This window comes from Triturus cristatus, chromosome 8, assembly GCF_964204655.1.
Source record: "Triturus cristatus chromosome 8, aTriCri1.1, whole genome shotgun sequence".
NCBI classification, from domain to species: domain Eukaryota; kingdom Metazoa; phylum Chordata; class Amphibia; order Caudata; family Salamandridae; genus Triturus; species Triturus cristatus.
Window position 1 is genome coordinate 1,259,280,111 of NC_140591.1, and position 27,964 is coordinate 1,259,308,074.

Below are 27,964 nucleotides of genomic sequence, written 5' to 3' on the forward strand. Positions count from 1 at the left end.
AGGGTGAAGGGGGGCCTGCTACTGGTCCCTAAAGTCAGTTTTCGACAAGTGTTCCACATCAGACAGACCGATTTGGAAAGGCTGTCTGAATCCGACATCGCAATACATCGGTCAGAAATGCGGTCCGTAGAGCTGTACGATTCAGCTCCAACCGACTCGGAGTCTCCGAATGCCGGTTGGAAGCGAACCGGAAAGACCGAACGCTTACCTTCTATCGTAATCAGTCGGTCAGCAATGTTTCCGAGTCAGTTGGAAACATGGGTTACGACACGGGTTAGGAAAATCCAAATGATAGTCGGAGCCTTTGAGACCGACATTGTAATGAGGCCCTTAGTGGCAATCAGAAGTTACTTCCCCCCACCACCCCCCCCCCACACTTTTCAAGGGAACCCCCAGGCAACCACAGACATTACCTTGCCTTTTTGCGTCCAACCAAGCACCTTGCAGAGAAACACTGGTCGCCCCAAAGCAAAATTAGAGTTGACAGATGCATTTGTGGTAACTGAAATACCCTTCCACTTTATGGATGTAACCACAATTTCTGGGAGCACAAAAGAGATTCCACAAACCAACACTGAATCTGGTGAATAAGTGTCAAAATGAATAGTACATGAAACTTTAAGGACAGGCTGGGGCTGCAATGTAGTCTGCTCAAAGGTTTCTTTCCTCTTAAGAGCCAGACCTTATACACCTTCTGTGTGACACAGGTCTAACAGTCCAAGTAATTTCACTAAGTTCCTATGTGGTGCTAAGAACTCTACCCATGATGACTTTAGTACTATCTCCTGTAGCTGTGCGGTTCCAAATTTTACTTCAATCACACTATACGCGGTCAACCTCAATACCAGCACACCATCTTGGCTGCACAGACTACCTATGTGCCTGGACATGCCAAATGCAACCACTGGCTCTGATCACTGGAATATTTTGCTACGGTTGCAACCATTTCCTTCTGCACATTGCAGAAAGGTCCACAACTGTAGCATCTCCACACGGCCGCATCCTTGAGTGTGATGAACTGTGTAGACTGTGCTGATGCTGCACTAAGCATTCTGCCATGGTCATAAAGACCATTCCTACTTCCACAAGCCAACATTCCCACTGCAGGTTCTCTTTTCTTACTTGAGTGTCTCATTTATTGTGTTTTATCGTGGGATTGCCTATATCAGATGTTTCATCTTACCCCCTCCACTCTCCAAGAGTATGAATGAATGAATGATTTAATTTGTACAGCACCCGAATACCCACGTTTCTCTTGGTGCTAAGAATCAAAGAACATACTGAGACGTTGAGTACGTTTCTACAAGGGATGCCTAATTAGCATTGCGTCCCATAGTCCCCCGAAAACTGGCCTGACAGTGCCGAACCAGACATCAGTTTTTAGAGAATGGAAAATGAAATCAGAAAACAGACAGAGAAATGGAGATGAGGGGGATGCTCTTTCTTCTAGTGCCAACAGAGACCTCTTTCAAACAATGGTTGATCATTTGGCAAACTATGATAAAGAGATGACTTTAAAGGTGCAATTATCCAAATAGATATAAGGATATAAAATCTGAGTGAGGTGCAGTCAGGCCTGTGAGGAATTCCTACTGACTAGCCATGGCTCATTGAGGGTGGGACCTCAAATTCTGAGGTTGGTCCAAACCCTAAGGGGAATATAGTTTTACTCTGTCAAAAAGAGACTTTAAAGATTGTGTTCATTTCTAATATACGAATAATTGTGAACAAGATCGTAAGAGGAACTAAAATGTAAGCTAACACACATTCCCTTGTGGGCCCCTTGACATGTCACTTTCACTAGGCCGCAGAACTGTAAGACTTAGCTTCTAGAGGGCAGATATTAAATTCTGGAAAGCTTATGGATACCTTTCTCGCCAACATTTAAAAACACAACACATTCGTATGATTTATAATATGACTACATTATAGCTCACAACTCAAGCCCTCACTGGCGTTTTTTTCTTTTAGTGATGGCAGCAGTCCAAATTGTCATGTTGATAGAGTGGATTTCCTTCACTTGAATTTAATGTTCATCTTTTGTATTTGCCTACATGAGAGCCTTTTCTTCAGTCAAATCACTAAATTTCCCACTCAATTTGGCAGGTGTTAAAAAACTATTTAATATACAACCTGCTAGTAGAAACACTGTCTGGGAATTAATTTTCTCATTGTGGTCTCCAAACCACAATTTTGTTGCAGGAGTGTTGTAACCTAATAAAATAAAATAAAAAAGTAGTCTGCAAGGAAAATACATCTAAGAATAAGAGTATAATTAGCTGGAGCACAACGGTTGCTTTTAATCCCTCTTGCTCCTCTGCTCCAGTGGTCGCTGGATTAATGGACCAGAAGAAATTCATAGTTCTGTGTTCCAAGGTGTGAGAAGCACTTAGCTTTGAATGCCTATTATTTTGTATCAATTTAATGGCTACAATATAAATGTGTTTGTGCTGTTTTATTTCCCAATATAAGCCTGCGGTCAATTTACAATAGCTTTATTTCTGAGCATCTCGAATACAAAAGTGCAGTCATCGTTCATCAAGACTTTCATTCTTTGAGGCCGAAAAGATCTTCCAATAGGGGTATGTAGCAGATGCATTTCACAGCATGGGACGTAGGCTGGCCGCAGTACTCCGCTTCAGGCTGAAAAGAAAGATAAGATAAACTTGAGATCACATTTTCGTAAGAAAAATGAGTTGAATTTTTCATTTGTGTTGGCCGTGTTTGACCATTTCATGGGCAAGCATGGCTGGGCATTGCAATTGATAATTATTCATTATTCTGATCAAATTGGTTTGTGGTATGCCGAGCTCCACATTTTATTGAAAATATATGTGCATTTATCCTACTGTCACTAAGACTACTTTTCTTCCTAACAATTCTGTCCGTGTCCTGCTGAGGGGCTATTGTCCCAATTTGAAAAGCTTTTTCCGTGAGGGGCAAAGTTTCACTCCTGATGTACGTGTGACTCACACCTGAATTCCTAGGACTAATTTACAAAGCACTTTCTGTGAGTAAATCTATACTACTCAAGGCTCGTGTGTGACTTTCTCCTGACCTTCCAGGGGTAAGACATTCTTACTCACCCACATGATTCACAGAGTTTTTTCTGACGGGAGTATGTCTTACAACTGTAACTGTACAAGTAAGTCACACCAGGGTTTGAAAGGCAGACACCAGAAGAAGGCATGAGCTTGGTTTGACGCTAAATGATCAGCTTTACATGTTGGGTATTAAAGGTTCCCTCCAGCTAATAAAGCAAGACAGGCACAATGTAGAGTCGGACTATTGTTAGCCATGTTAAATAACAATTTTTTGCTTTGCCAGATGAAGGTCATGGTAACAGAACTATAGTGCATGCAATGACAGAGGCTCGTATTGTAAGACATGTGGAAGGTTTAGTAGAGTGAGGAAGGTTAGTTTTAAAATGGCCATAGATATTGTGTAGGTGGTTGCATGAAATTGGGCAACTTTGATAGTGAGTGAGATTAATACTAATCTAACAGCATTCATATTTAAGATTGGTTCCAGTTGGAATTGAGTGATAATCATTTTTAACCCACCTATGCTCCTGTTTTCACACTGCAAACTGACAGCACAAAGCATGTGTTTACCAATTAGTTGTAACTAATAAAGATCTAAATGTCACAAATATTAGAATTTTCAGAAGATAAAACCTGGAACTTGTATCCCGGTGTGAGGCATGGAAGCCAGTGCTTCTTTGCTTATGCAGCTGAGGACTATGGAGTCTGTGGTTGCTCAACTGGTATTTTAACATTAAAAAATACTACTTCCGTTCCGTCTTAGATGTTTGGGAGCTGCACCTTGCTCTGGATTCAGACCACACAGGACTCTCCATCTGTGCTGGTACAACTGGTGAATGTGGCTGGTTGGAGCGCACACTCAGGTGAATCTACAAGTGATCTGAACACTTATGTGCATGATCATGAGAAGCAAAAGTGATTTCTTTCATCACCCTCTTTAGATACCGCAAATGAGGACTGGGCCATAGCTTGCTCCTTTCCTTCAGGATCACAATATGCTGGTATTAAAAGCCAGTTCCATTATACTTAGTTGTGCTTGAAGTAGATACTTTTGTATCTACCACTGTGCGTGCCCTTCCATGGTTTGCAGAATTTCCGACAGAACTGGATTTTCTCAGCATGATCCTTCCCTTTCCCCTTGAACTCTGCCAATAGGAGAGTGTTCACTGCTAACACCCTGTGCTGTGGTGTGCAAATGACACACAAAACACTTACTCACAAAGCTATGTGTGCGTGTAAGTTTAGTTAGCAAGCACAAATAGCCTTTTTACAACTGTAGAACGACTTCTGCAATTCACAAAATTAGTGTCGTAGACAGTGTCTCATGGGCCCAAGTGCAAGGAAGGACCTTGGCTCCATGGCTACTGTGAAACACAGCAATAATTAGGTTTCTTTGGGCCTCTTATGTCAATGGGACCCAGTGCCACTGCACCTACTGCAGCAATGGAAGCTACTCCCCTGCACGAAATATACTTTTAATTTTACACTTCCAGGATTGCCTGGAATCTGCAGTATCAAAAATACCAAAATGAAGGCTCGCATATCCTCGCTTGATGTCTAAGTGTAAAGTATATAAATAGATAAATATAAAAAATAGGGTTATAGAACTATAATGATGAACATGCAGATTCTCTATTCTCACAATTCAAATGACAGGCTCCCAATGATTTTTCCTGTAAATGTGTCTTTAACATGTTTTTAATAATATCTGTAGCGATTGCCTCATCTTATAGCCCCCAGGCACTGGAATAATGTATAAACCATACGTTCCTTTATGGGCACGTTTTGCAGCTCCTGCCCAGGCATCCTCTTTGTTGAGAATGGTTCAGACAGTCTTCGACTGTGCCAAAAATGCAGAAATCACACATCTTGAGCTAACAAAACAGAATTTTATGTGAATGTCAGCCTTGCCTGTCGAGCTTGGTAGCTAGAAGAGTGGTCTAAAGAGGATGAATTGAGCAACTTCCAACCACCTTGACGTCCTTCCCAACAAAACCAAAAAAAGAAGTGGCCATGATTTTTACTTTACGTCAAAAATAAAGTTTCACACAGAGCCCGAAGAGATCTTTTGCTAGAGACAGTATCTTAAAAGTGAGGCCACTGGGATTTTATTTCAGCTGCCAGATGGACTAAATCATTACCCTATTATTGAACCATATCCCTAGGTACTTCTGCGACTTTGCCCTCACAACTTCCTGACCATTCACAAACAATTTCCTTTCTTGAATATCTTTCTGCCAGACTCAATTATATTTGATTTAATAGTATTTACTGCCAGGAAATTTTCCCCACAAAAGCACATATTAAGGAATTTTGGGCCTAAATCCATCCAGGAATCAATGGCACTGTGCTACTGGACTGCCACGCCTGCCATTTGTGTACAACAAGCAGCTTATATTGCATTTTCATGGAAGTATAAGAGAAAGGAATTTAAAAGGAACTCAACCAGATCTTTAGGATTTCTATGAGTTCGCTTGTCTAGTTTTATTGTGATTTACATATTTTCTGGACTACTACCATGTATTATTATAGTCATACATATTTATATTTAATACAATAATTGTATGCCTTTCAGCTGAAACAATAAACTTGAATTGGGCTATCTTGCAACCCCATATCCTCCGCATATTTTAAAAGAACCCAATTTGGCCTCCTGCTTTTGGATGGCAGGCTAGATCCTATGTCCACTCCATAAAGATTAAACAAGAGGGGAGCCAACACGCACACCTGTTTTAGGCCCTTCTGTTATTTTGTTAACCAGAAAGGCAGTGTCAGGCGAACTGACTTACAGCATTGCATCACGATATAATGCCTTTGAAGCCAATTTCAAAATCTATGAAGCACATATATGTTGACTGTCCACATGGTAGTTTTTCAGAATTTACAAAGGTTTACCAGGAGTGGCCCTGTTTTCTTGCAAACGCTTGGAATCCTTTGTGTATTTACAAACATTTGGGAAATCCCCACCCACGTGAGGTCATAAACCTGCTGGTGCAAATGTATCATTTTTTGGCGTATCGGTCACAGGATGTCCAGTGACATTAAGGGGCTTATCATGAGTCTGGCAGTCCACAGACCGCCAGAATTGTGGGGGTGCTGCAGTGGCGGTCTTCCAGTGCCCATATTATGACCAGGGCGGTTGGGGCACTCTTGGACCACCACAACTGCCATCAGATCCCTGGCGGTGGTGCAGCAATTGCTTAGCCGGCCACTGCGGCCCTCTCAAGCACATCACAAGTTTCCTCACTGTCACACTTTTCATGGCGGAGCGACCGCCATGAAAAGTGTGGTTGTGAGGAAACAAAGGTGGCCCTACAGGGTCCCCCGAGGCCTCTGCGCCATGGGGTGCATGCAGGGGGGGCACATGGTGTGTCCCCCTGCCTATGTGCACCCCCATGTTCCTGCACGGAATGAAATTCACAACATTGTACATTTCCGTCCATGCAGAAACATGCTTTGACCTTCCATTGCGGTGCCTTATTCAAAGGCACCGCCGTGGAAATGCCAAAGAACTGCCCGTCAGTAACTTAAAAAATCGTAATCTGATGGGCGGTCTGTTTTTGACTTTGGTAGTGTGGGAGCAGGGCAGCAGCATGGCGGCCCTCCTCCCACACCACCAAAGTCATAATAAGGCCCTTAGACAAAATGACCTTCTGTGGAACCCCTCCTTTGAATGTTTTTAAAAAAAACATTGCTTGGTGCTGGAGCACTTCACTCGAAAAGGAAACGTTCATGCATCTGCATATAGGTCCAATATAAATGCATTCAAATAATCGCACTTTACGCTATATTAGCGGTACAATATTTTGCTAACCATCATCTGCTGTTTTGAATGAGATAACATACCTGTGGCGGAGGCTCCCGAATCTGACAGACATCAGCTGACTTTTCTCTCCAGTTCAGCCCCGTGGTCAGTTTTTGGTAACATATTTTTCCCTGCTCGTCTTCAAATCTACAAAACAGAAGGCGAGGAATTGGCATGTCGTTATACTTGCTGAGATAACTCACAAATTATGCATTGCTTCTGAAGGTGTCTATTTTCAGATTGTGTACTCTAAAGCTGCCAGTAATATTCCAGTTACAAAGAGACACGGGCTTTTCTGCTGTTTTAAGTGACATTAAAGTATTCAAACATAGAGCCACTAAGTCAAACAACTGCAGTGCTTTTCCCACCCTAAATGCACTTCTAAATTTACACCTCAAAAAGTATGTGAAAGTGGTGCAGATGCCTTGGAGATTGTCCCAACCTCACCCATATTGCATAAGCTTACAAAGGAAGTGATATTGCGACAGTAAAAAAAGCTAAAGAAAAAAAGGCGCAAAGGCACTTTTCTCCAAACCCGCGGAGCTGTTTTTTGGCAATCATAGTTATAAAAGCTGTAAGGAAAACAACCAAAGTTGCAGATTTCAATGAAGAACGACTGAGGGTTTTCTGGACGCCAAAACAATCATAAATGTCATTGCTGGTATTTCTAGTCTTTTTGAGAACCAGACTCTTGGGCCTTATTTGAACTGGCGCTGTCTACTCGCTCAGATTGCCGAGGGAACAGGGCTAAAAGACAAGTCCCGCAGCTCGCAGGCTTCCAACCAATATACAATCCAGAAAGACCAGTTTTATTCAAAAGTAACTAGCCAGTGTCCCAGATTAATATACGAGAAAGCAATCAGCTGCAAATGTATATAAATGCATACATGGTTCCCATTTATTTAATCTCGGATTGTTGTATCGAAAAATGGCAAAAAAGTGTCCTGGCAGGAGAGATTCTAAATTAAAAGGAAAAAAAAGTGCTGTTGTGCACAATTTTTCTTAGGCCCTTCACCAGTGCTGAGGAATGGCAAAGTCGACAAATCCCATGGCGGCCTGCCTACAAGGCCCAGACTGGTCATTCTGTCTCTTTGGCATTCTCACAGTGGGCTAGATGCTAGGGGCTGCTTTTAAGAGTGGGGTGGGCTGCCATGACCTAACAATTCCCCTACGGCTCCATTCTAGTCATAGCCTTATTCATTGTGGGGCTGGTTTCAACTTTGTCACTGGAGCTGATTTTGGCTTCCAGTCCGGCCCTACTACCACTCCTAGTTTTGGTTCTATCTCGTATCTCTTTCTTCCACCCACCACCATACACATCCTACTTCTTTATCTCGCTCTCGCAGATTCTTTTTCATTCTTCCTTTCTACTTCTCTTCCTGTTTTTCGTTCTCATATCTTCTCCCTTTTCTGCCTTTATCTTGATTGTTTCCAAAGTCTGACAAGTCTCCGTTCCCAACAAATGAGTGCTGGTGTCCACCACATGCAATCACTGGCCCAAACTAAGCACTGTTGTTGCTTTTTAATTAAAATTACCTGAACAAACAGTGCAAAATTTGCAGAAGCAAAATCATTAAGATGACTATTTTTGCAGGGATTGGCTATTGAAGATGGGGCTCTTCTTGATAGATTCAAAGGTGGGAAGTAATTTTCTTCGTATAGTATTGTGGTGATCTCTCAGGCAAAGAGGTCAATTAGGCATGCGCTGCCTGTTGGATTGCTTCTTGCAATTTAGTAAGCTTTTTTGACAAGGATAATCCCTCCTCCAATAGGAATCCGTGCTCACACAGTCAGACTCAAGCCATTGAATTAAGGCAGGAACAAATGCTCTCATTAAAATGGCTACTGTGAGGCTGATTTGGGTGCAATAGGGATTCCAAATGGTGAGCAAATCCTACACAAATTATGTTTGTTCCCCTATACAAATTATGGCAGCTATAATCTGGAGTCATTTGTGCAGGGGAAAAGCACAAGGTTCTGAGATTTGAATTTTCCAACTGGAGAAAATATATAGCATTAGAACATTATCTCCCATTCTGACCTGCAGAACTGTAAAGGTACTTCTGCACCGGGTAAAAGGTAAAAGTCAACCCTATGCATTGGTATCTCCCAGAAGATATTAACTCTTCGGATTATTGCAGCCATTATATTGCTGGCCATTATATTCCAAACATCTTGCTTCCAGCTCCTAATTACGATTCTTGCTTGGCAGTCTCCCGCACCCTGGACTGAATATACGATTAAGTAAAATACTCAAGTTTCTCACAATAGCTACTCCTGTATTCTTGGACCGTGTGCCCTCTCAGTCATGCGACCCACCTTCCAACACGTAACCTCAGTCATGATCATAATATAATGTCTCGACCAACCAGGCACACAAAAGACGACTAAGGTAAAGGAGGCAATGTGGGAACTTGGGAGTCACTTTCAAGCTCCTTTGATCAGTATGGTTCTGAGTGCCTTCTCCGGTGCTGTCCAATATAGGACGTTCTACCGGTATGACTTTAAATGTAAGTGCTATAAAATACTTCCAAATCAAAAAACAAATAACTTCAGCTGAACAAATTGGGCTAAAGGATTGAGCACTTGCAAAGACCTAAAGCTCGCAAGATCAGCAGCATTGAGAGAGCAAAACCAAGAGTCATAATATAATAAAGGTACATGAAAAGTCCCAAGTGGATTAGCAACTCCCATTGTCAATACTGAGACTCCTCGTGGTTTGTAAGAAAGGGGTAGTGTGAAAGGGGAAAGCACACTCTCTTGAGGCTTTCAAGGATATGTATTAATGGTTGTGACAGCAACTGCAGTTGCAAACTAGTGATGGGATACAGCACCTCGACAAGGCTGGCACAGATTCTCAAAGTGGAAGCTGTCCTTGGGCGACAGCTTCCAGTTTGAGAATGTGCGCCATACTCATGGGGGAAGCAGACAGAAGTCCATTTGCACCATGCCACTTTTTCATTTTCATTACAGTCCCTGTTCTTTTAAAGGGCCCCTCTTAGGCTTCCATCGCTGCATTTACAGTCAGTGAGCAAGATTTGTAAAGGGAAGCCTGTTCCATTAATATGCATGAGGCAGTATTTCTGCAAATCCTACTGAATAGGCATTTTGTATAGCAGCGGATTAGTACAACCATCACAATGCAAAAATATATTTGGGTTGCATCACACACAGAAAGCAAAAATAGGATCCGAGATGGACTCGAAAATAGATTGTCAAGACAAGGATGTAGCATCTAATGGTGCATCCGGTGCAGTGTCACCGGGACCCAGATGTTGGAGGGGTGCCAGTCTGCCCTGCACTGTACCCACCCCTCGTTGCAATTATTTTCAGGACAGCTTCATCACAGCTTGCCTGGAGTCGGGTTCTGTGTTTACTGAGGATGTGATTGGGGGATAGTAAAGAATAATGGAGAAATGGAAAGGCGAGAGGAAAGGGATATAAGAAAAGGGAAGAGCGAAAGAAACGGCAAGGACGAGGAATAAATGACAAAATGGGAGAATGAGATATGGATAAAAGAGAAAGGAGGTAAAAACAAGTAAAAAGGGTAAGGAGAAAAGGAAGAGATGGGGCTGAAATAAGAATGTCAGGAAGGGAAGTGCGGAAAATGATAAGGACAAGTGAAAGACAAAATGGGGATGAGTGAAACAGAGATAGGGTACAGAGAGGGAAGAGTAAATGGGAAGTAGAGAAAGGAGTGAATGGAAAAAGGGGATGGAGATTAGGAAGATAGAGGAAAAAGGCAGGTAGAATGTGGGTGCAGCTCTTTGTGTAACAGTTGCAATGACTCAAAGCTCCAGATGAGCAAGGGACCACCTGCACCTCAGTTTTGACTTTATTTAATACTGACCCAGTGGAAAGGGCACGTTTCCTTGCTTGCATTAGCAACACAGGCTCCAATTTCAAACATGAACATGATGTTGTGGAGAGGAAAAATGTCCAGCAAGAGAATTACAAGAAAAGGTTTTCAATTCTGCATCTCGACTAATATGGACATATATTCAAGAGGGGGTGTTGTTATACAACACACCTTCCAGTAATTTCTGTACCGATCTCTGTTGCTTTGAGAGTTTTATGGAAATAGTAGAAGAAATAACGTTTCGGCTGCTTACATCCACAAAACCTTTGCAAAAAGTTTAAAATACTTCAGAAAATGGCTGCATGTAATATTTATTCAAGAATCAACCTTTACTAGCTTATGTTTTTGGCATGATTAATACTACTTTTTAAGGGTAAAGGAATGAAAGAAGTACATTACTTTCTCCCAATACAGGATCTGAGACTTATGTATGCCTTCCTGTTGGAAGATGTGCATATTTGCAAGTCCATCTGTCTCCTTTTTTATTACCACTGAGACAATTCTAACTTCCTTTTAGTGCATATCCCCTTATTTTCGTTTTTATTCTAACTTGATTGCCAAGTGCTATTTAAAGCACTTCAGTGAATGCAAACAACTCTTGAACATTCAGAGGAGGCTTTTCCGCTAGGGAAGAAGAGCCTCGCCCCACTGCCTTTTTTCAGCACGGCAAAAAAGGACAAATAAAATGATAATAGCGAGATGTTATTATCATTTTATTTTTCTGTGCAGAGGAACTTGTGTGGCAGGGCAAGGCTGCGCAGGAGAGAGGAGTGGTGGCATCCTCCTGAGTGCATGAATGTGTAACCGCCCACGAGGACCGGCCAAACATTCATGCACACTTTGCATGTTCTCCACTTAGGCTGCTTCTCTCTCTCGTTATTACAGGTGGCTTATGAAGTCTCTGGTCACCTGTAATGAAAAAATGACGTACAAGTTACTTACCTTCGCTAATGCATTATCTGGTAGAGACAATATCTAGCTGGAGATTCCTTACCTTAGAATTTCCCAGGCATCAGGCTGGATCTGGAAACTTTTTCACAAGCAGTACCCCTTGTGCGCGCCGTTGGGTGGCTTCATTCGGCTCCGCGTGACGTTGTCAGCGTCGGTTATGATGTCGCGGTCACCTATATAGGCGCCACCCAGGCGTGCGAACATCAGTACTTTTCACTTTTCCACGCCAGAAGCCCAGAGCCATGAAGTAACTGACGTGAGTGTGTGTTGAATCTAGGGCCCTGAAAAAGGGAGCAACCCTAGCCCTAATGAATAAGTCTGTAGAGTGGGGGGCATGGGTGGGTCTGTAAGGAATTTGCAGCTAGATATGGTCTCTACCAGAGAATGTGTTTCCGAAGGTAAGTAACTTTTTCATCTGATAGAGACTTCTAGCTGCAGGTTCCTTACCTTATTATAGATACACAAGCCATACCCTCCTGGTGGTGGACTGCGGATAAATTCCTCACACTAGAAAGTATTACCCAGGACCGAACGGGAAAAATGCCTGTCCCTGCGGACCTGACTGTCCAAACAGTAGTGTTTGACGAATGTGTGCAGAGATGCCCATGTTGCTGCATGGCAGATGCCCTGGACTGGGACATCCCGAGCCAACGCAGTGGCCGCAGCCTTTCCCCTGGTGGAATGGGCTCTTAATCCTTCAGGGGGCTGCTTCTTAGTCAAAGCATAGCAAATCTTTATGCAGAGAACAACCCAGTGATAAATTGTCCTTTTCTGCACTGCCCAACCTTTCTTAGTTCCCTAATACCCCACAAAGAGTTGGTCGTCCAGCCGGAACTCTTTTGTGTGCAGAGGAACAGAAAAGGTGGGCAGCATGATAGATGACCCAGATGGAATGGGATCACCACCTTTGGAAGAAATGAAGCACAGCTGTAAAGCACCACTTTATCTGCAAAAGTCATCATATAGGGGGGCTTACATAATAGCACCTGCAACTCACTCACCCTCCAGGCAGATGTTATCGCCACGAGTAAGGCTGTCTTGATGGTAAGCAGCTGAAGGGGACAGTTGTGCATACGCTCAAAGGGAGCACACATAGTAAAAGTAAGCACCAAATTAAGGTCCCACTGTGGCATGACAAAGGGCGTGGGTGGAAACAAGTGACCCAACCCTTTCAAGAACCTATTTACAACTGGAGGCTGAAAGAGAGAGGGTTGGTCTGGCAGCCACAAATAAGCGGATAGAGCAGACAGAGTACCCAAAGCAGAGCCCTGCTGGGCAAGGGTAAGAATGAAAGAACAGTAGAAAGAGCGTCAATACAGCTTTCTGTACAATATTATACAAACGTTTGCCAATGACAGGAACATACCATCTTAGTGAAGGGCAGCCTGGCCACCAAAATAACATTGCATACTTCGGGAGTAAGGTCTAAAGCCAACAACTGCCACCGCTCAATCTCAACACATGGAGGCGGAGAGTTGACAGATTGGGGTGGAGGACCCTCCCCTGCTACAGACTACAGAATGCAACAGAAAATCCACCCAAAGGGGCAGCCTAATCGGAGGATCGATGCTCATTTTCAGAAGCTGTGGAAACCAGACTTTCCTTGCCCAGTATGGAGCCACAAGAATCACTTGGGCCCGGTTACGCCTGATGTTCTACAGAAACTTGGGCTGAAGTGGTATGGGTGGAAAGGCGTACAACAGGCCTGAGCTCCACTCGCGACAAAAAGGGTTGCCGAGCGATGGCCACCTTGGACCCTCCAGTGCATAAAACTGCTGACATTGAGCATTTCTCTTAGGAGGTGAACAGCTCTAACCAAGGTCCTCCCCACTCCTGAAAGAGACTTTGCACCACCTCTGACTGCTAACGCCATTCGTGATCCGCTAGGCATCGATGGCTGAGTTAGTCCACCCTGGCGTTCAGAGAACCTGCCATGTGTTGAACCATCAGGGCTATGCCCTGCTGTTCCAGCCATGTCCAGAGACGTAGTGCGTCTTGACAAAGGATCCACGACTCCACCCCACCCTGTTTGTAGCAGTATCACTGAGAGCGGTGTTGTCTGTGAGCAACTGCACTAACTTCCCCTTGACAGAGGGAAGAAAGGCTTTCCATGCCAACCGAATCGCTTGACGCTCCAACAAATTGATGTGGAGCACCAACTCCACCGGAAACCAGTGTCCCCTGATCCCCACCTCTCCTAAATGGCCGCCCCATCCCAGAAGTGATGCATCTGTCATTACTGTGTGATCTCATTGCAGAAGGGAGAGGGGTCTGCCTTTGACCCAATCGCAGTTCGTCAAACACCACTGCAGATCTCTCGCAGTTCCCTCCGAGATCTGGACCATGTCCGTGAGATTTCCCCGATGCTGTGCCCACTGGAAATTAAGGTCCCACTGTGGAGCCCACATATGCCACCTGGCATGCATTACCAACAGGCTGCACGAGGCCATGAGGCCCAACAGCCTCACAGTCAGTCTTACTGAAATCCAGGATAGAGGCTGAAACATCAGAATCTTAACCTGCATATCCTGGACTCGCAGCTCGGGAGGATAGGCCCGAAACTGCACTGTGTCCAGAACATCTCAGATGAAAGGGAGCATCTGAGAAGGAGTCAGATGTGACTTCAGCACATTTATAGAGAACCCCAACAAATGCAGGAGCATCACCGTAGTCTGAAGGTGGAAGACGTCAGCCTGGGGTGAGGGCGCCTTCAACAGCCAGTCGTCAAGGTAGGGGAAGACTGAAACCTGTGCAGATGAGGTGCAACCACCAACATCACTTTGGTGAATACACAAGGGGAACTGGTAAGGCCGAAGGGGAGCATGGTAAATTGAAAGTGCGCGTGGCCTACCTTAAACCGCAGGTAACGCCTGTGCCCCGGCCGGATGGTGATGTGAAAATACACATACTGCAGGTCCAACGCTACCATCCAGCCTTCTTGGTCTAGGGAAGACAAGACCTGAGTTAAAGTAAGCATCTTGAACTTCTCCTTCTTGAGGAAGAGATTGACAGTCCAAACATCTAATGGGCCATAACCCTTTGTTCTTCAGAATTCGAATGAGCAGGAATAACAGCCACAGCCTACTTTTGAAACTGGGACCCTCTCTATAGCCCCCTTGCCAGGAGATCTGTGACTTCCTCTTGGAACATTTTTAAATGATCCTCTGCCAGACGTTCTTGAGTTGTCGGAAAAGGAGGAGGAAAAGAAAGGAAAGGCAGAGAATAGCCCTCCTGAATGAACTGCAAGACCCACTTGTCTGATGTTATCTGATGTTATCGACTTCCAATGGGGGAGATGATGACGGATACTCGCTCCCACTGGAGTGGTGGTGTGCAGATTAGGAGTGTTTGGAGGCTGCGGCTTCCGAGGGCAGGGTGGCTGACAACTTCTGGCTTCCATTCCTAGGACAGAATGAGCCGCGTCCACGTCCCTGCACAATTTGGGAAGTTTGCCTTCTCACCAAAAAATGAAAACCATCAAAGGGCATGTCCATCAAATTAGCATGGGCATTGCCCGAGAAGCCAGATGTTCTAAGCCAGGCATGGCACCATAAGGCCACTGTCAATGAAATTGCTCTGCCCAGCGAATCAGTCATGTCAATTCCACACCTGATGGTGATTTTTGCTGCATTTCTCCCATCCCTACGGGACTTGTGGCAGCACTTGTGCAACCATCTCCCAAAGGAAATTGAAGAAACAGCCCAATAAGCATGTGGTATTCACCGACCGCAATGGCAGGCTGAAGGTAGAAAACATCTTCTTCCCAAGTGATTCCAACCTCTTGGTTTTCCTGTCCGGAGGGGCAAAAGGGAACGCGACCTGGGAGGTAGAAACCTGCACTATCAAGCTTTCAGGGGTGGGGTGTTGGCTGAGGAACTTTGGCCCGCCCGGAGCCGGGCGATGGCAGCGTGCAATTTTCCTATTCACAGGAGCCCCTGTCCTAGGCTTGGACCACGTGCCTAGTAGGACATAAGTAAGTGCCTTGTTGAAGGGCAACAGGGGTTCAAAGGTGAAAACCCCAGGCTGAAACACTTTGGTCAGAGATTAGTCCTGACCTACACAGAAGGCAACTCTAGTCCAAGGACCTCAGCTGCCCTCCTTACCACCATGACATAAGAAGCCCCCTTCTCCATAGCTACAGTTGGAGGAGAGAGCATGCCAGCATCTGGAGATGAATCCAGTCGACTGGCTTCCCCAAGTTCCTTATACCAGTTCATCTGTTCTGCAGACATATCTTGGTGTTCTAAAGGGTTCATAAGCCTCTCCCAGTCCTCTCACGTGCCTGAAACGTCATGAAAATGCTCAGGTGACAACATAGAACCCCTGGGTTCTACTGATGCCAGAATCGTCATTAAGCAACACCGATCGAACTCTGTGTCGTCAGGGATAAGGATGGGGTTGGAGGCGCTGGTGGGTGCTGGTGGCCCCGAAGGTCCGGGATCTCCGCTCAGTCTCGCAGGACTTCGAGTCATGGTCGCAAACAAAGGCAGAAGAGGTAGGGATCGGTAACTGACATGGCATCGTGACAGGCGCCCCATGGTTTAAAACCTGTCTTCCTCAAATACATCCGTCGACACACAATGGAAAAAATCTTGAAGTCACCAAAAAGCGACAGAGGGGTAGCTCTTCTCGGATCGGTGCTTAAATAGCACCCATATAGGTGACCGCAGCGTTATAACTGACGGCAATGCCGTGACCGGTGTCACGTGGAGCCGAATGGTGCCACCCGACAGTTCACGCAAGGGGTATTGCTCACGCAAAAGTTTCCGGATCCAGCCTGATGCCTGGGAAATTCTAAGGTAAGAAATCCATGGTAAGGAATCTGCAGCTAGAAGTCTCTATCAGATAAATCTGCTCAACTGGAATAAGTTCTGAGGTCACAATGCCTGTTGCCAGCAGTCACAGTAAAAGGCAGGAAACAGGGCATAACTACAGCTGCAGTTTAAATAAGGAAAACTTGAACTGTGTGTTCGTTCTATCTTTTTCTAAAAACAAAAACTGATTAGCAGAAAGGAGATATTTATCTCCCCATGTTTATTTATGCAGGCTATAGGTAATTATAGGAAAGATAGAATCTAATAGATGCAGATTCTACTTTTAATCTTCACATCTGCAAACATCTCAACTCTTTCATATGAAAGAGCAGTACACCAAGGATGTAAGAGGTTTGTAGGAAGGATGATGGCACCCCCCTGCATTATAAGGAACAATGTTCCCACATGCTGTGCATTATAATAAGGATATTTCAAGACACTTCGGAGTTCCATGACCTTAGAAAGGAACTTGGCCTTTGGCTTCTGTTCTTCTATATGGCCACAGAACTCCTCAGTGACCTGCAATATAATTATAATGGATGGTAGGATGTGCTTTATTTCATATATAATGCACTTTTCTATTTCTTCCCAATATGCATTGTCATATATGGAGATAAAGGAAACACAAGGAGATGCTAGACGGAGCGCTGAAACTTTTCAGACACTCACCCCGAGTCACAGATCTGGGTTGAATCCATCATCATTCTTTAGCTCACTTCACCACCCCAGTTCAGACCCAGCTATATGCAAATCAGTCTTGACCCTGTGCCTCATGGGAACAGTCCAGCCCGAACTGCCAAGCCAGGTATTCCTTGAACCGGAAACAAGCATCCTGGGACCTGTTTCGGGAGAACACCCCTCATTAGCCAGGATAGCTTGACTCCAGTGGCAAAGTGGGCAAGGGACCCTCGTCTGAGCATACCCTGCCAACTTATATTCATATATGGAGAGAAACATAATAAGTACTATTACAATATATAAATGCCTAAAATGTTCCCTACATAGTTCACAAACATGAGCTCTATGAACAATTGAAAATGCTGGTATAAAAGGGGTGGTGGTGATGCATCAGAGCTGTACAAAGCAAAACTACTGTCTTGGAAGTAAGAATAAAATTAAATGTCGACCTCTAAACAGCACTCTTGGAAGACAACTACAGACTGCAGTTGTTAAGACTTGATCATCTGAAACGTAATTCATCTGCAAACAGCGGTCCATGAGCACTGCTGTGGGTGGCTCTGCTAGGGCCATGGCACCTCCACTCAATGCTCTAACCATTCATTACCACAGAAACTTAGCCAATTTGCAGTTTGTGAGGCCTTTCTCTAGTTAGGGGGGCAGTCAGAGGTTACCAGCAATATACAACCTTGGCACTGAACCTTTACCACTGTGAGAAAGAACATTTCTAGGGTGAGCTGAGCCAAAAGACTGGCTTGGCGTCAAGAGCCAACGTATGAGCTAAGCCACTGAAAGACTCAAAATGTAAATCACACAACAGATGATACATAAAAATATGATAACACAGTGTTATGTACAAAAGGTCGTTATTTTTAACATCTGCGTCTGTTTAATACATTTTATTAGATCATTGAATTGAGTCACATTTTCTGAACATATGGAGTATTAAAACATACATTTAGAAATACATTTCTCAAAGAGAGATAAGTCTACATGGATTGACATATAGTTCCTTCCACAATATTCATTACGGACATTTGTATGGACAGTACCACACAAAGTGGCCTAGTGTGGAAGCTGGGATTTCAGTCCACCCACAGTAGTTTCCCCCTCTGGTGTCTAGATTAATAGGAAAGGTCAGTACTTTCATTCTGTTTAATACTTTTAACAAGCATGCCTTGTGAAGTATATGAACTACATTCTAAATCTACTAATGTGACTGAAGAGGCACTCCACTACAGTTGTTGCCGGTTTTTGCAGCCTGCTCCAGTGAATGCTCCATTAGGAGAAGTACCTTTAACCCCAGTCATGTCAGAAAGTCAATTTCCTATTTCAAAAGTGTCCACCTCTTCACCTGAATGAGCATAGCATGAAGTATTCAGCTCAATTTGCAATATCCAAGTGCGAAAATAGAGCTGCTACACTAGTGCACACTTCAAGAGCTCTGGCAGCCTGTATTCTGCTATCACAAAATTAGACTATGTCAGGTGCGAGACCTTAATGGCTTGTGTCTTGAACCCTGCTTTCCCTATCCTCCCAGATGCCCAGATGTTTCAGTGAAATGTACAGCTTGCACTCTAGTAGTTTTAACTCCTATCAGCTCTCTATGTAATGCTGAGTCCTACAGATACATTTATCAATTTGCAAGAGGGTACAGGAAGGGCTTTAAGGCAAATGAGATGCATTTAAAAAACAAAAAAAATTGCTTTAATTTAAGCATGCCCCAGGAGCCCACCATCCTTATGATGGCAGAGAATTGTAGTCGATCGCAATTTACGACCTACCTCATTAATATTCATGTAGTAGGTTGAATTGCGACCCAATATGATTCAGTATTTTGGAAACAGACCTATTGGTGCATAGGTCGGATCACAAAATACCACTCTGATCACAGAAATACAGGTCGCAAATTGCAACCAGTATTTTGCGAACAGTGTTAAGTACATCTGGCCCAAAATCCGATCCTTTTCAGAGTCAGCGCTTTATTTTCAGAAAGCACAGCTCAGAAACAGAAAGAGGCAGCCCTTGCTCCCTGTTTGTAAACTGTACTGTCTGAATATTAATACACCAACTCTATGAAATATCGAGTTAAATGAATTCAGTTTAAACACTGCAGGTGTATAAAATAGGCACTGGGCTCTGCGCTGAGCTGACAAACTCAACGTGTTATAGCCCCAAGACTCCAAGCAGGCAGATAAAAACAGCAGACATAGATTAGGACCGCCAATTCAACATACTTTGTAGAGGCAGCCCTACATTCGCCTCACACACGTTTGGCTGACAGTTTGCAAGCAATGGCCCCTTCCTGGAGTGCAAACGTAAGGAAAACCCAACATCCAAAATGTTACTATAATGGGCATGGTCTGTGCAACCAAAGTTCTATGGATGACCCTCCTGCAGTCACATACTGCAAGTAAAAGTGACAAAGGGGCAAGTCATTGACAGATGTGTGCTATATAACACCATGTATCGCAACAGAGTGAAGATTATCAGAAAATAATGAGAACAATATTATAGTAAGCATGTGTATAATACTGCCATAATAAGAAGGCAGCTGGAATGAGCAGTCTGGATTTCCTTAAACAGCAAACACCAGATAAACTCTGATTCATGGGAGTTAAGGTAATTGTACTGCACATCACAGTGGCTTACCTGGAGAGTATCGTACGCATAAGATCATCTGCCAAAGGTACCCTGAAGGCTTTTAAAATGGTCTTGACTTCCTGAGAGGCTAGTAGGCCATTCCTGCACACACCACCCAAAAGAAGACAGAATTAAATTAATTAGGAGTACAATGTAAAAGTAGGCAAGCACTAGATCATGAGGTATAGCAAGACAGCCACTCAGCCCTTCTTTATGGTTCTCATTCTTTTCATACAACGTTGTTGTCACAATTATCTGAAATAAGCAAACATTATTCACATTGTATTGTGCAAACAAACAAACCCACATGAACTACTAATGCTTTGACAATAGTCTTCTAATAATTAAAGATTACACCTGGCAACGTTTATCAGAAAATGTTTCAACAGGGGTGTGGTTTCGGTGCCAACCAAGATGGAAGCACCTCACTGAAGCTCCGGCGGACGGGGGAAGCTTCTCACCTACTGAGACTGCTCCAAGGCTTGCCTCATGGAGAAAACAATGTTGCGTCTCCTCTGGAATGCCTGGTGAGTCATCGGAGATGTTGCATGTTCCGCTACCTCTCGTCTTTATCTGTGGCCGGCTCCAGGGGAGTTTGACTCACAAAGCAAGGTCGCACCCGCCATTCTGAGGGGCAGTGAGCACATTCCTCACTAATCGCAGCAGTTTGGAGCTGATGCGCTTCATTAATTTAATGTTCCGCTGAACTTTAAAAAAGGTTTGTGCTTTTCTTCTATGCACCCATATTGTCCTAACAGATGCGTTGTATTTTAATTGGAAATAACTGGTGAGCATTTTGCAATCTTCCCTATACTCTCCAAAATGGTATTTATCCTCAGACTTTCGCTTTTTCTGCTCAACTGGCCTCTGGAACCTGTTCATGGCCAGCAATCCTCAGTGTGTGACAATATAAAATACTCCTGTGCTTTCATCATGTTTTTCTCAGCCTTTCCTCATGTTTCTCAGCTTTCTGGACCAGTGACCCCCTTTAAATTGAAGGCTACCTTTTTACACAGGGAGATGGTTAACATCATTTATCAAATTTTTGCTGTTCATAAATGATCTCGTTTGTACATGCCTTTTGTGCTTCCAGTGTATTCTTCTTAATTTCCTGCCTCACATGTTTGCGGTAACTTAATAATTGGCTGGATCTTCCCCCTTTTTCAGCATTTCTTTTAAATGGGGAAAACAGGGAACCTTTTCTGGTGCTCCCACTACCCCTATATTCTCAGACTCAACTTATAACGATATGGATGACGCTACTTCACAGAATCCTGAATCCCATTCAGGTACGATCCCGATAACTTCTTTGTTAGGTAAAATGCTGATGGTGATAAATAAAAAAAATAAAAAAGACCCCCCTAATCCAGTAAAATCTTCACTAGCTTCTATAGATGTGATCCTTTAGAAATGTTTGGCACTGACACACTTTATGGAAGAGACTACCAAGATGTTGCAACATTTAGTCACAAGTTTTACTAGTAGGGCTAAAAACAGATGAGCCTTCAACTTACAGCTGCATGTATTTTACAACTGAAGTCGGAGATGTCTCTACATAAAAAGCACACGAAGGGGCTCATTATGATGGCTGCCGGACATCTGTCCGCCCGCCATCATAACGGTGATGGGACCACCCGCCAGATGTGCGGCGGTCACACCAGCCCAATTAGGATGCACCCGCCATGCTGGTGGGCGCATTCTGGCCTTTTACCATTGCGGACGGTGCTGCTGGCTGCCCCTTAGGATCTTGAAAACCGAAATCTCAGGAATAACCTCCACATATACAAGCTTCCGCTTGCCTTACGCACCTGCCAAACTGAATCAGCATTCCGTAAATCCTTGAAAACACACCTCTTCTCTTCTTAAACTTGGCTTTCTACACCCTTTGCTCTCTGTTTCCTGAGTTTCTAGCGCCGGGACGCCCCGTTGGGGCAGCTGTGCGCTTTATAAAATACACAAATAAATAAATAAATAAATATACGGACTCCCTGAAAACACAGAGGGCTCTGATCCAACCATTTATTTTCAATCTTTTCTCCCAAAACTTCTGTATATTTCTATGACTACTCCCCTCAACATACAGAGGGTTCATAGGCTTGGTCCTAGAATTTCTGCTAAGCCACGAAGAGTTTTTTGTTCTTCTTGAAATATACAGACCTTTTACAGGTGATGTCTGCTGTCAAAGCTAAAAAGCTAATTATCTGGGCCGACCACAAACAATTTTTCTCTCATGATGTAACTAATTGCAGCAGATCGCTGGAAATAATACCTAGATATGCATCCTCAATTGAGAGCCATAAATGCTAGATTTGGCTTAATTCATCCTTGCTTGCTTAAGGAGGTGTACAAGGAAAAGACAACCACTTATGAGGAGCCTGCCACACTTAAGAAGTTTCTTCAGCTGCACGGACAAGAAATATGGACATTTTAAGAATTACTTGGATATTAATTATTTCTCTTGCCTGTTTTCTTTTTACAATTAACTAAGTTATTAGTTGGTTGGGGCGCTAGAGGGCGCACTGCGACATGGCCGCCTTCTGAGATGGCTCCGCCGGTCAAGCCGAAAATGCGGATATAACCATCGTGAGCAGGCTTGCAACTGCCCGCAACTGAAGAAAGCAAGGATCGGAGCCACTCGGCTCTGCAATATGAGCGGCAAGAGGCGGTGAAAATACCCCTAAACCCCACAAATCGAGTTTGTCTGCCAGATGCGAGCGGAGATACGGCGCGAACAAGATGGCGGCGCCCAGTGGAAGTTAACGAGTCGAAGAGCGGAGACAGCGATGCATTAGCGCCCTGATCGCACTGTGACTGGGAGGCAGATAAATACACGGCGCTGCTGGATTGGCCGGTGGCGTACCTGTTATTTATATGCGGCGTCGGGGGCTCCATCCCGTCCAACGGCCTGACACTGGGATCAGACAAAATGGTGGCATACAGTGAGGCGGAGGGAGCGGACCGGCTGTGAGGCCGGCGGACTACTGCTGGTCTGTGGCTGGTCCGGCACGATGTCGGCCCGCGACACGGCGGCGAGCGGTGTCCTCGAGGGGAAGGCACATGCTGGGCTGAGTGTGTTGTGAGGTGCGCTGTGCCTTCAACTCACGAGAAACCTTTGTGCACCGCTGGGGTGATCGTGACCACCCCCCTACTGCCCTACACGCGCTGGAGTGGAGAGCGATACAGCCGGACCAAGGCGAGGCACCGGGAGGGGCTTGTGAGGCACTTCTTGGGCATGACTGGCCGTGTTTCTGTGCAATATGGCCCGAAGGTACGGTGGCTGAGGGCGCGACTGGGGGGCAAAAAGTCGGCGGTGCAATATTGAAGGATCAATTGCTGACTGTCCGCGTGTGTGCCCCCCTGACGGGATCGCCGCGCAGCTGTATAGTCTCGCTTTAAAGTGGAGTGAGAGTGTCGTGGCCTGTCGCGCGCTTCCCCTACTGTGGGCCAGAACAGGCTCAGAGGCTGCGTCAGAAGGTTGGTGGCGGAGGACGGCGCATGCTGGGCCGGTGGTCACATCCGGAGCGGTGAGCTGGGTTCCTTGATCTCTACGCTGGGCTGTGCTGCGGACTCACTCGGCTAGTATACAGGTCGTGGGATCTTCATAACGCGAACATGGGAAAAGCGGACAGGATGCAGACTAAACTCCCATTCGAGGCGAAAAAACAAACCAAAGGTGCGACAGCGACACCGGACGCCGAATCTCAATCTGATCCTGAAGTACCTACGGGTATGGAGGGGTTCTTACAGGCCATGCAGCGAAGCATGCAGGACATAAATGGCAAACTAGACACGATTACCTTGCGGGTGGACAATATGGCGGCCAAGCTGGACAAGCACGGAGAGCGCCTTGTCGAAGCGGAAACTCGCATCGCGGCGGTGGAGGATGAATCACATGATGCGACCCAAAAATGCATGGAGATAGAGAGGCTACTGGAAGTTATCAAAACTAAAGCAGAGGATTTAGAAGCGAGGTCCAGACGCAATAATGTGCGAATCGCGGGGGTTCCGGAATCAACAAACACAGGTCGCATGGAAACCTATGTGGAAGAGCTAATCCGCAATGTCTTTGGCACGGAAAAACTTTCTACCATGTTTGTGATTGAACGTGCGCACAGATCTCTTGCTCCGCGGCCGAAACCTGGGGCCACTCTGCGACCGATACTTGCCCGTGTCCTTAATTACAGAGACCGTGACACAATCCTGAGGCTGGTGCGTGAGAAACGTTACAACAAACAAATGATGGACGGAATGCTGACAATGCATACATTCTCCCCCAGTCAAGAGATCTGGGTTAAATCCATCGTTCTTTTGCCCACTACACCACCCCAGTTTAGACATGGCCATATGCAAATCAGTCTTGACCCTGTGCCTCATGGGAACAGTCCAGCCCGAACTGCCAAGCCATGTCTTCCCTGGACCAGAATCAAGCATCCTAGGACCGGTTTCTGGCTATCAGCCGTCATCAGCCAGGATAGCTTGACTCCAGTGGCGTAGTGAGCACGGGTCCCACGTCTGGGAACACCCATCCCACTTAGGGCGAAAAGCGTTACAACAAACAAATGATGGACAGAATGCTGACAATGCATACATTCTCCCCCAGTCAAGAGATCTGGGTTAAATCCATCGTTCTTTTGCCCACTACACCACCCCAGTTTAGACATGGCCATATGCAAATCAGTCTTGACCCTGTGCCTCATGGGAACAGTCCAGCCCGAACTGCCAAGCCATGTCTTCCCTGGACCGGAATCAAGCATCCTAGGACCGGTTTCTGGCTATCAGCCGTCATCAGCCAGGATAGCTTGACTCCAGTGGCGTAGTGAGCACGGGTCCCACGTCTGGGAATACCCATCCCACTTAGGGCGAAAAGCGTTACAACAAACAAATGATGGACGGAATGCTGACAATGCATACATTCTCCCCCAGTCAAGAGATCTGGGTTAAATCCATCGTTCTTTTGCCCACTACACCACCCCAGTTTAGACATGGCCATATGCAAATCAGTCTTGACCCTGTGCCTCATGGGAACAGTCCAGCCCGAACTGCCAAGCCATGTCTTCCCTGGACCGGAATCAAGCATCCTAGGACCGGTTTCTGGCTATCAGCCGTCATCAGCCAGGATAGCTTGACTCCAGTGGCGTAGTGAGCACGGGTCCCACGTCTGGGAATACCCATCCCACTTAGGGCGAAAAGCGTTCCAACAAACAAATGATGGACGGAATGCTGACAATGCATACATTCTCCCCCAGTCAAGAGATCTGGGTTAAATCCATCGTTCTTTTGCCCACTACACCACCCCAGTTTAGACATGGCCATATGCAAATCAGTCTTGACCCTGTGCCTCATGGGAACAGTCCAGCCCGAACTGCCAAGCCATGTCTTCCCTGGACCGGAATCAAGCATCCTAGGACCGGTTTCTGGCTATCAGCCGTCATCAGCCAGGATAGCTTGACTCCAGTGGCGTAGTGAGCACGGGTCCCACGTCTGGGAATACCCATCCCACTTAGGGCGAAAAGCGCTACAACAAACAAATGATGGACGGAATGCTGACAATGCATACATTCTCCCCCAGTCAAGAGATCTGGGTTAAATCCATCGTTCTTTTGCCCACTACACCACCCCAGTTTAGACATGGCCATATGCAAATCAGTCTTGACCCTGTGCCTCATGGGAACAGTCCAGCCCGAACTGCCAAGCCATGTCTTCCCTGGACCGGAATCAAGCATCCTAGGACCGGTTTCTGGCTATCAGCCGTCATCAGCCAGGATAGCTTGACTCCAGTGGCGTAGTGAGCACGGGTCCCACGGGTGCGTGAGAAACAGCAGATAAACTACCAGGGAAACGCTCTGGAGTTCTACCCAGACTTCACTATGTCGGTGCAGCTGGCGTGGAGAGCGTTCAACCCGGTCAAAAACTGCGTGAATTTAAAAATCTAATACGCCATGCTGTATCCGGCGCGGCTCAGAGTGCTGCATGAGGGCCGATCTACCATTCTTCAGACGCCGAAAGCAGCGCAGGACTTCCTTAAGAAAATCAATGCTAGGCGTAAAGAGCTGCGGCAGTTGGAGCAAGATAAAGACCAGGACTAGCTGCGGACATATGGTGGGATCTGTCTCGAAAATATGACATCATGATCTGGTAAGATCTAAATATGCTAATTATTGCGAGGCTGGACTGTTGATGCCCTGGGCGACTCGGCTGCCACAGGGACGCAGGGTATGGAAGACACTGGCGAACTATGGCAGGTGGCCATGACCATAGACAGGCCGAAATGGCGCTCAACTCCTGAACTATTAGGGCGATATCTGTAAACTATACTCAAGGGGTGGCCTGGGGAGGCAGTGCTGCTGCCGTGTTGAATGTCGCCCTTGGGCTCAGCGGGTTTGCTTCAGAAGAGACAGTAAGAGGAGGTGCGGAGGGCTGTCTGACGGGGCCACCTGGCTGCTACTTCTGTGCTCTGGGTGGTGGTTGGACGAGCATCTTCGCCTCTGAGCGTGTGGGTGGGGCCTCGCCAGTCTGTGACACTGTGTTTGAACTGGATGTCGGGGTTTGGGTGGCGGACGTGCTTTCTGACCCTCTGGTCGGGATGGCATGGCTACTGCTAGGATCTGTTTGAAATTTGTGTACACATGAGGGCATTGTCGCTGTGTTGTAGACTGCGCAGTATGTGGAGTCGATCGTAGGTCATTTAGATACCCTTGAGATTGTGGGTTGGGGCGAGTCTGCAACATATACATATGTTTGACCACATCCACTACGATGGATGGAGGTGTGTGCTCTTGGTGAACCCCCTACGCGGGTGCTCCCCAATTTCAGCTGAGTTATGTTTCAAATTTGTTATGGGATATGTCTTTGGCATGGTTGGGATGCTGAAGTGGGTGGGGGGTGGGTGAAAGGGGGCTGGGGAATGTTCTACAGGCTTGGGTACTTGAGAAACATTGCTGAGTCCCAGAACCACTTTCAGATACATATAACTGTGATGATGTGCTTATTTCTGAGCCGCGGTTCAGACTGCAAACGTTCTAAATTCATAGATCTAGCCGGCTGCTGATGACGGATGTGAAGACACGACCCAAACACTTAAACCTGTTAACCTGGAATATCAGAGGTCTTAATAATCCCCAAAAAATCAGGCAGGTCTTTGCATATCTAGACAGACACCGGATTGATATTGCCCTCCTGCAGGCGACACACTTTACACCCACCTCTAGGACACAGTTGGGGCGCAGGTGGGCGGAGAGTACACGTTGTTCCTCATATTCCTCATATGCTAGAGGGGTTATCATACTGTTTAAAAAGGGAGTGCAATTCAGTATAGACGCCACTATTGCAGATGAAATTGGGCGATCGGTTCTAATCACAGGAACGATACGGGGGCAGAGAATTGCTATACTCAATACATATGGTCCGAACACTGATGACCCCGATTTCTACCGCAAGATATGGCGCACACTTAGTGAATTGCCTGACATACCGGTAATTTGGGGGGGTGATTTCAATATTGCAATGCACAACACACTGGACAGGTCAGGTGCAACGAATGAGCCTCATAAAAGGGCAGTGTGTAAAGTGCGAGATATCATGATTGATAGGCGTCTTTTGGATATCTGGCGAACCCGAAACCCTACATGTATGGAAGCCACACACGTATCAGCTGCACATGGTAGCTGGCCACGTATTGACTACTGGCTGGGCTCTGAGGAGATACTGCAGTGGGCGGAATCCATAAAACACCTCCCAGAACACTGTCGGACCACAACCCGGTATTGTTGTCCTTAGCTATACCGCACTACACGCCACCTCCGTATAGCTGGAGGTTTAATGCCAAAGCTCTATTAGATACGATGTATACGGAGACTATAACCCAAGCCATTAAGGAGTATTTTGATGTGAATGCACCCTCTACGGATGACACTGGCTTACTATGAGAAGCATTTAAGGCCACGATTCGGGGTGTCTGCATAGGCACTACTGCGGGCATACTCAAAGATATAAGACAGCAACTCACTACCCATGAAAGTAAACTACGGGCCCTGGAACATGAGTATGAGCGTACACGTGATATGAAACTGCTGGGAGAAATTAGAACTGTACTATCGGAATATCAAACCTATGCAGAGGATGAACTCAAATTCATAGGTAGGCGACAAGAAGCGAGAAATTACGCTGAGAG

The 27,964-nt window shown here is 45.6% G+C and overlaps 1 protein-coding gene across 1 annotated transcript in view; it reads right to left on the minus strand.

The window, feature by feature from the left end:
• Positions 1–2,440: 2,440 nt before the first annotated feature.
• EFHC2 (EF-hand domain containing 2) overlaps positions 2,441–27,964 on the minus strand; it is a 332,355-nt gene continuing 306,831 nt past the window's right edge. Inside the window, exons 13-15 of the mRNA XM_085622956.1 lie at positions 19,804–19,896; positions 6,891–6,996; positions 2,441–2,643 (exon numbers count right to left, since the gene is read on the minus strand). Coding sequence (XP_085479082.1) covers positions 2,548–2,643; positions 6,891–6,996; positions 19,804–19,896 — 295 coding nt within the window. The 3' untranslated portion in view covers positions 2,441–2,547. The remainder of the gene's footprint in view (positions 2,644–6,890; positions 6,997–19,803; positions 19,897–27,964) is intronic.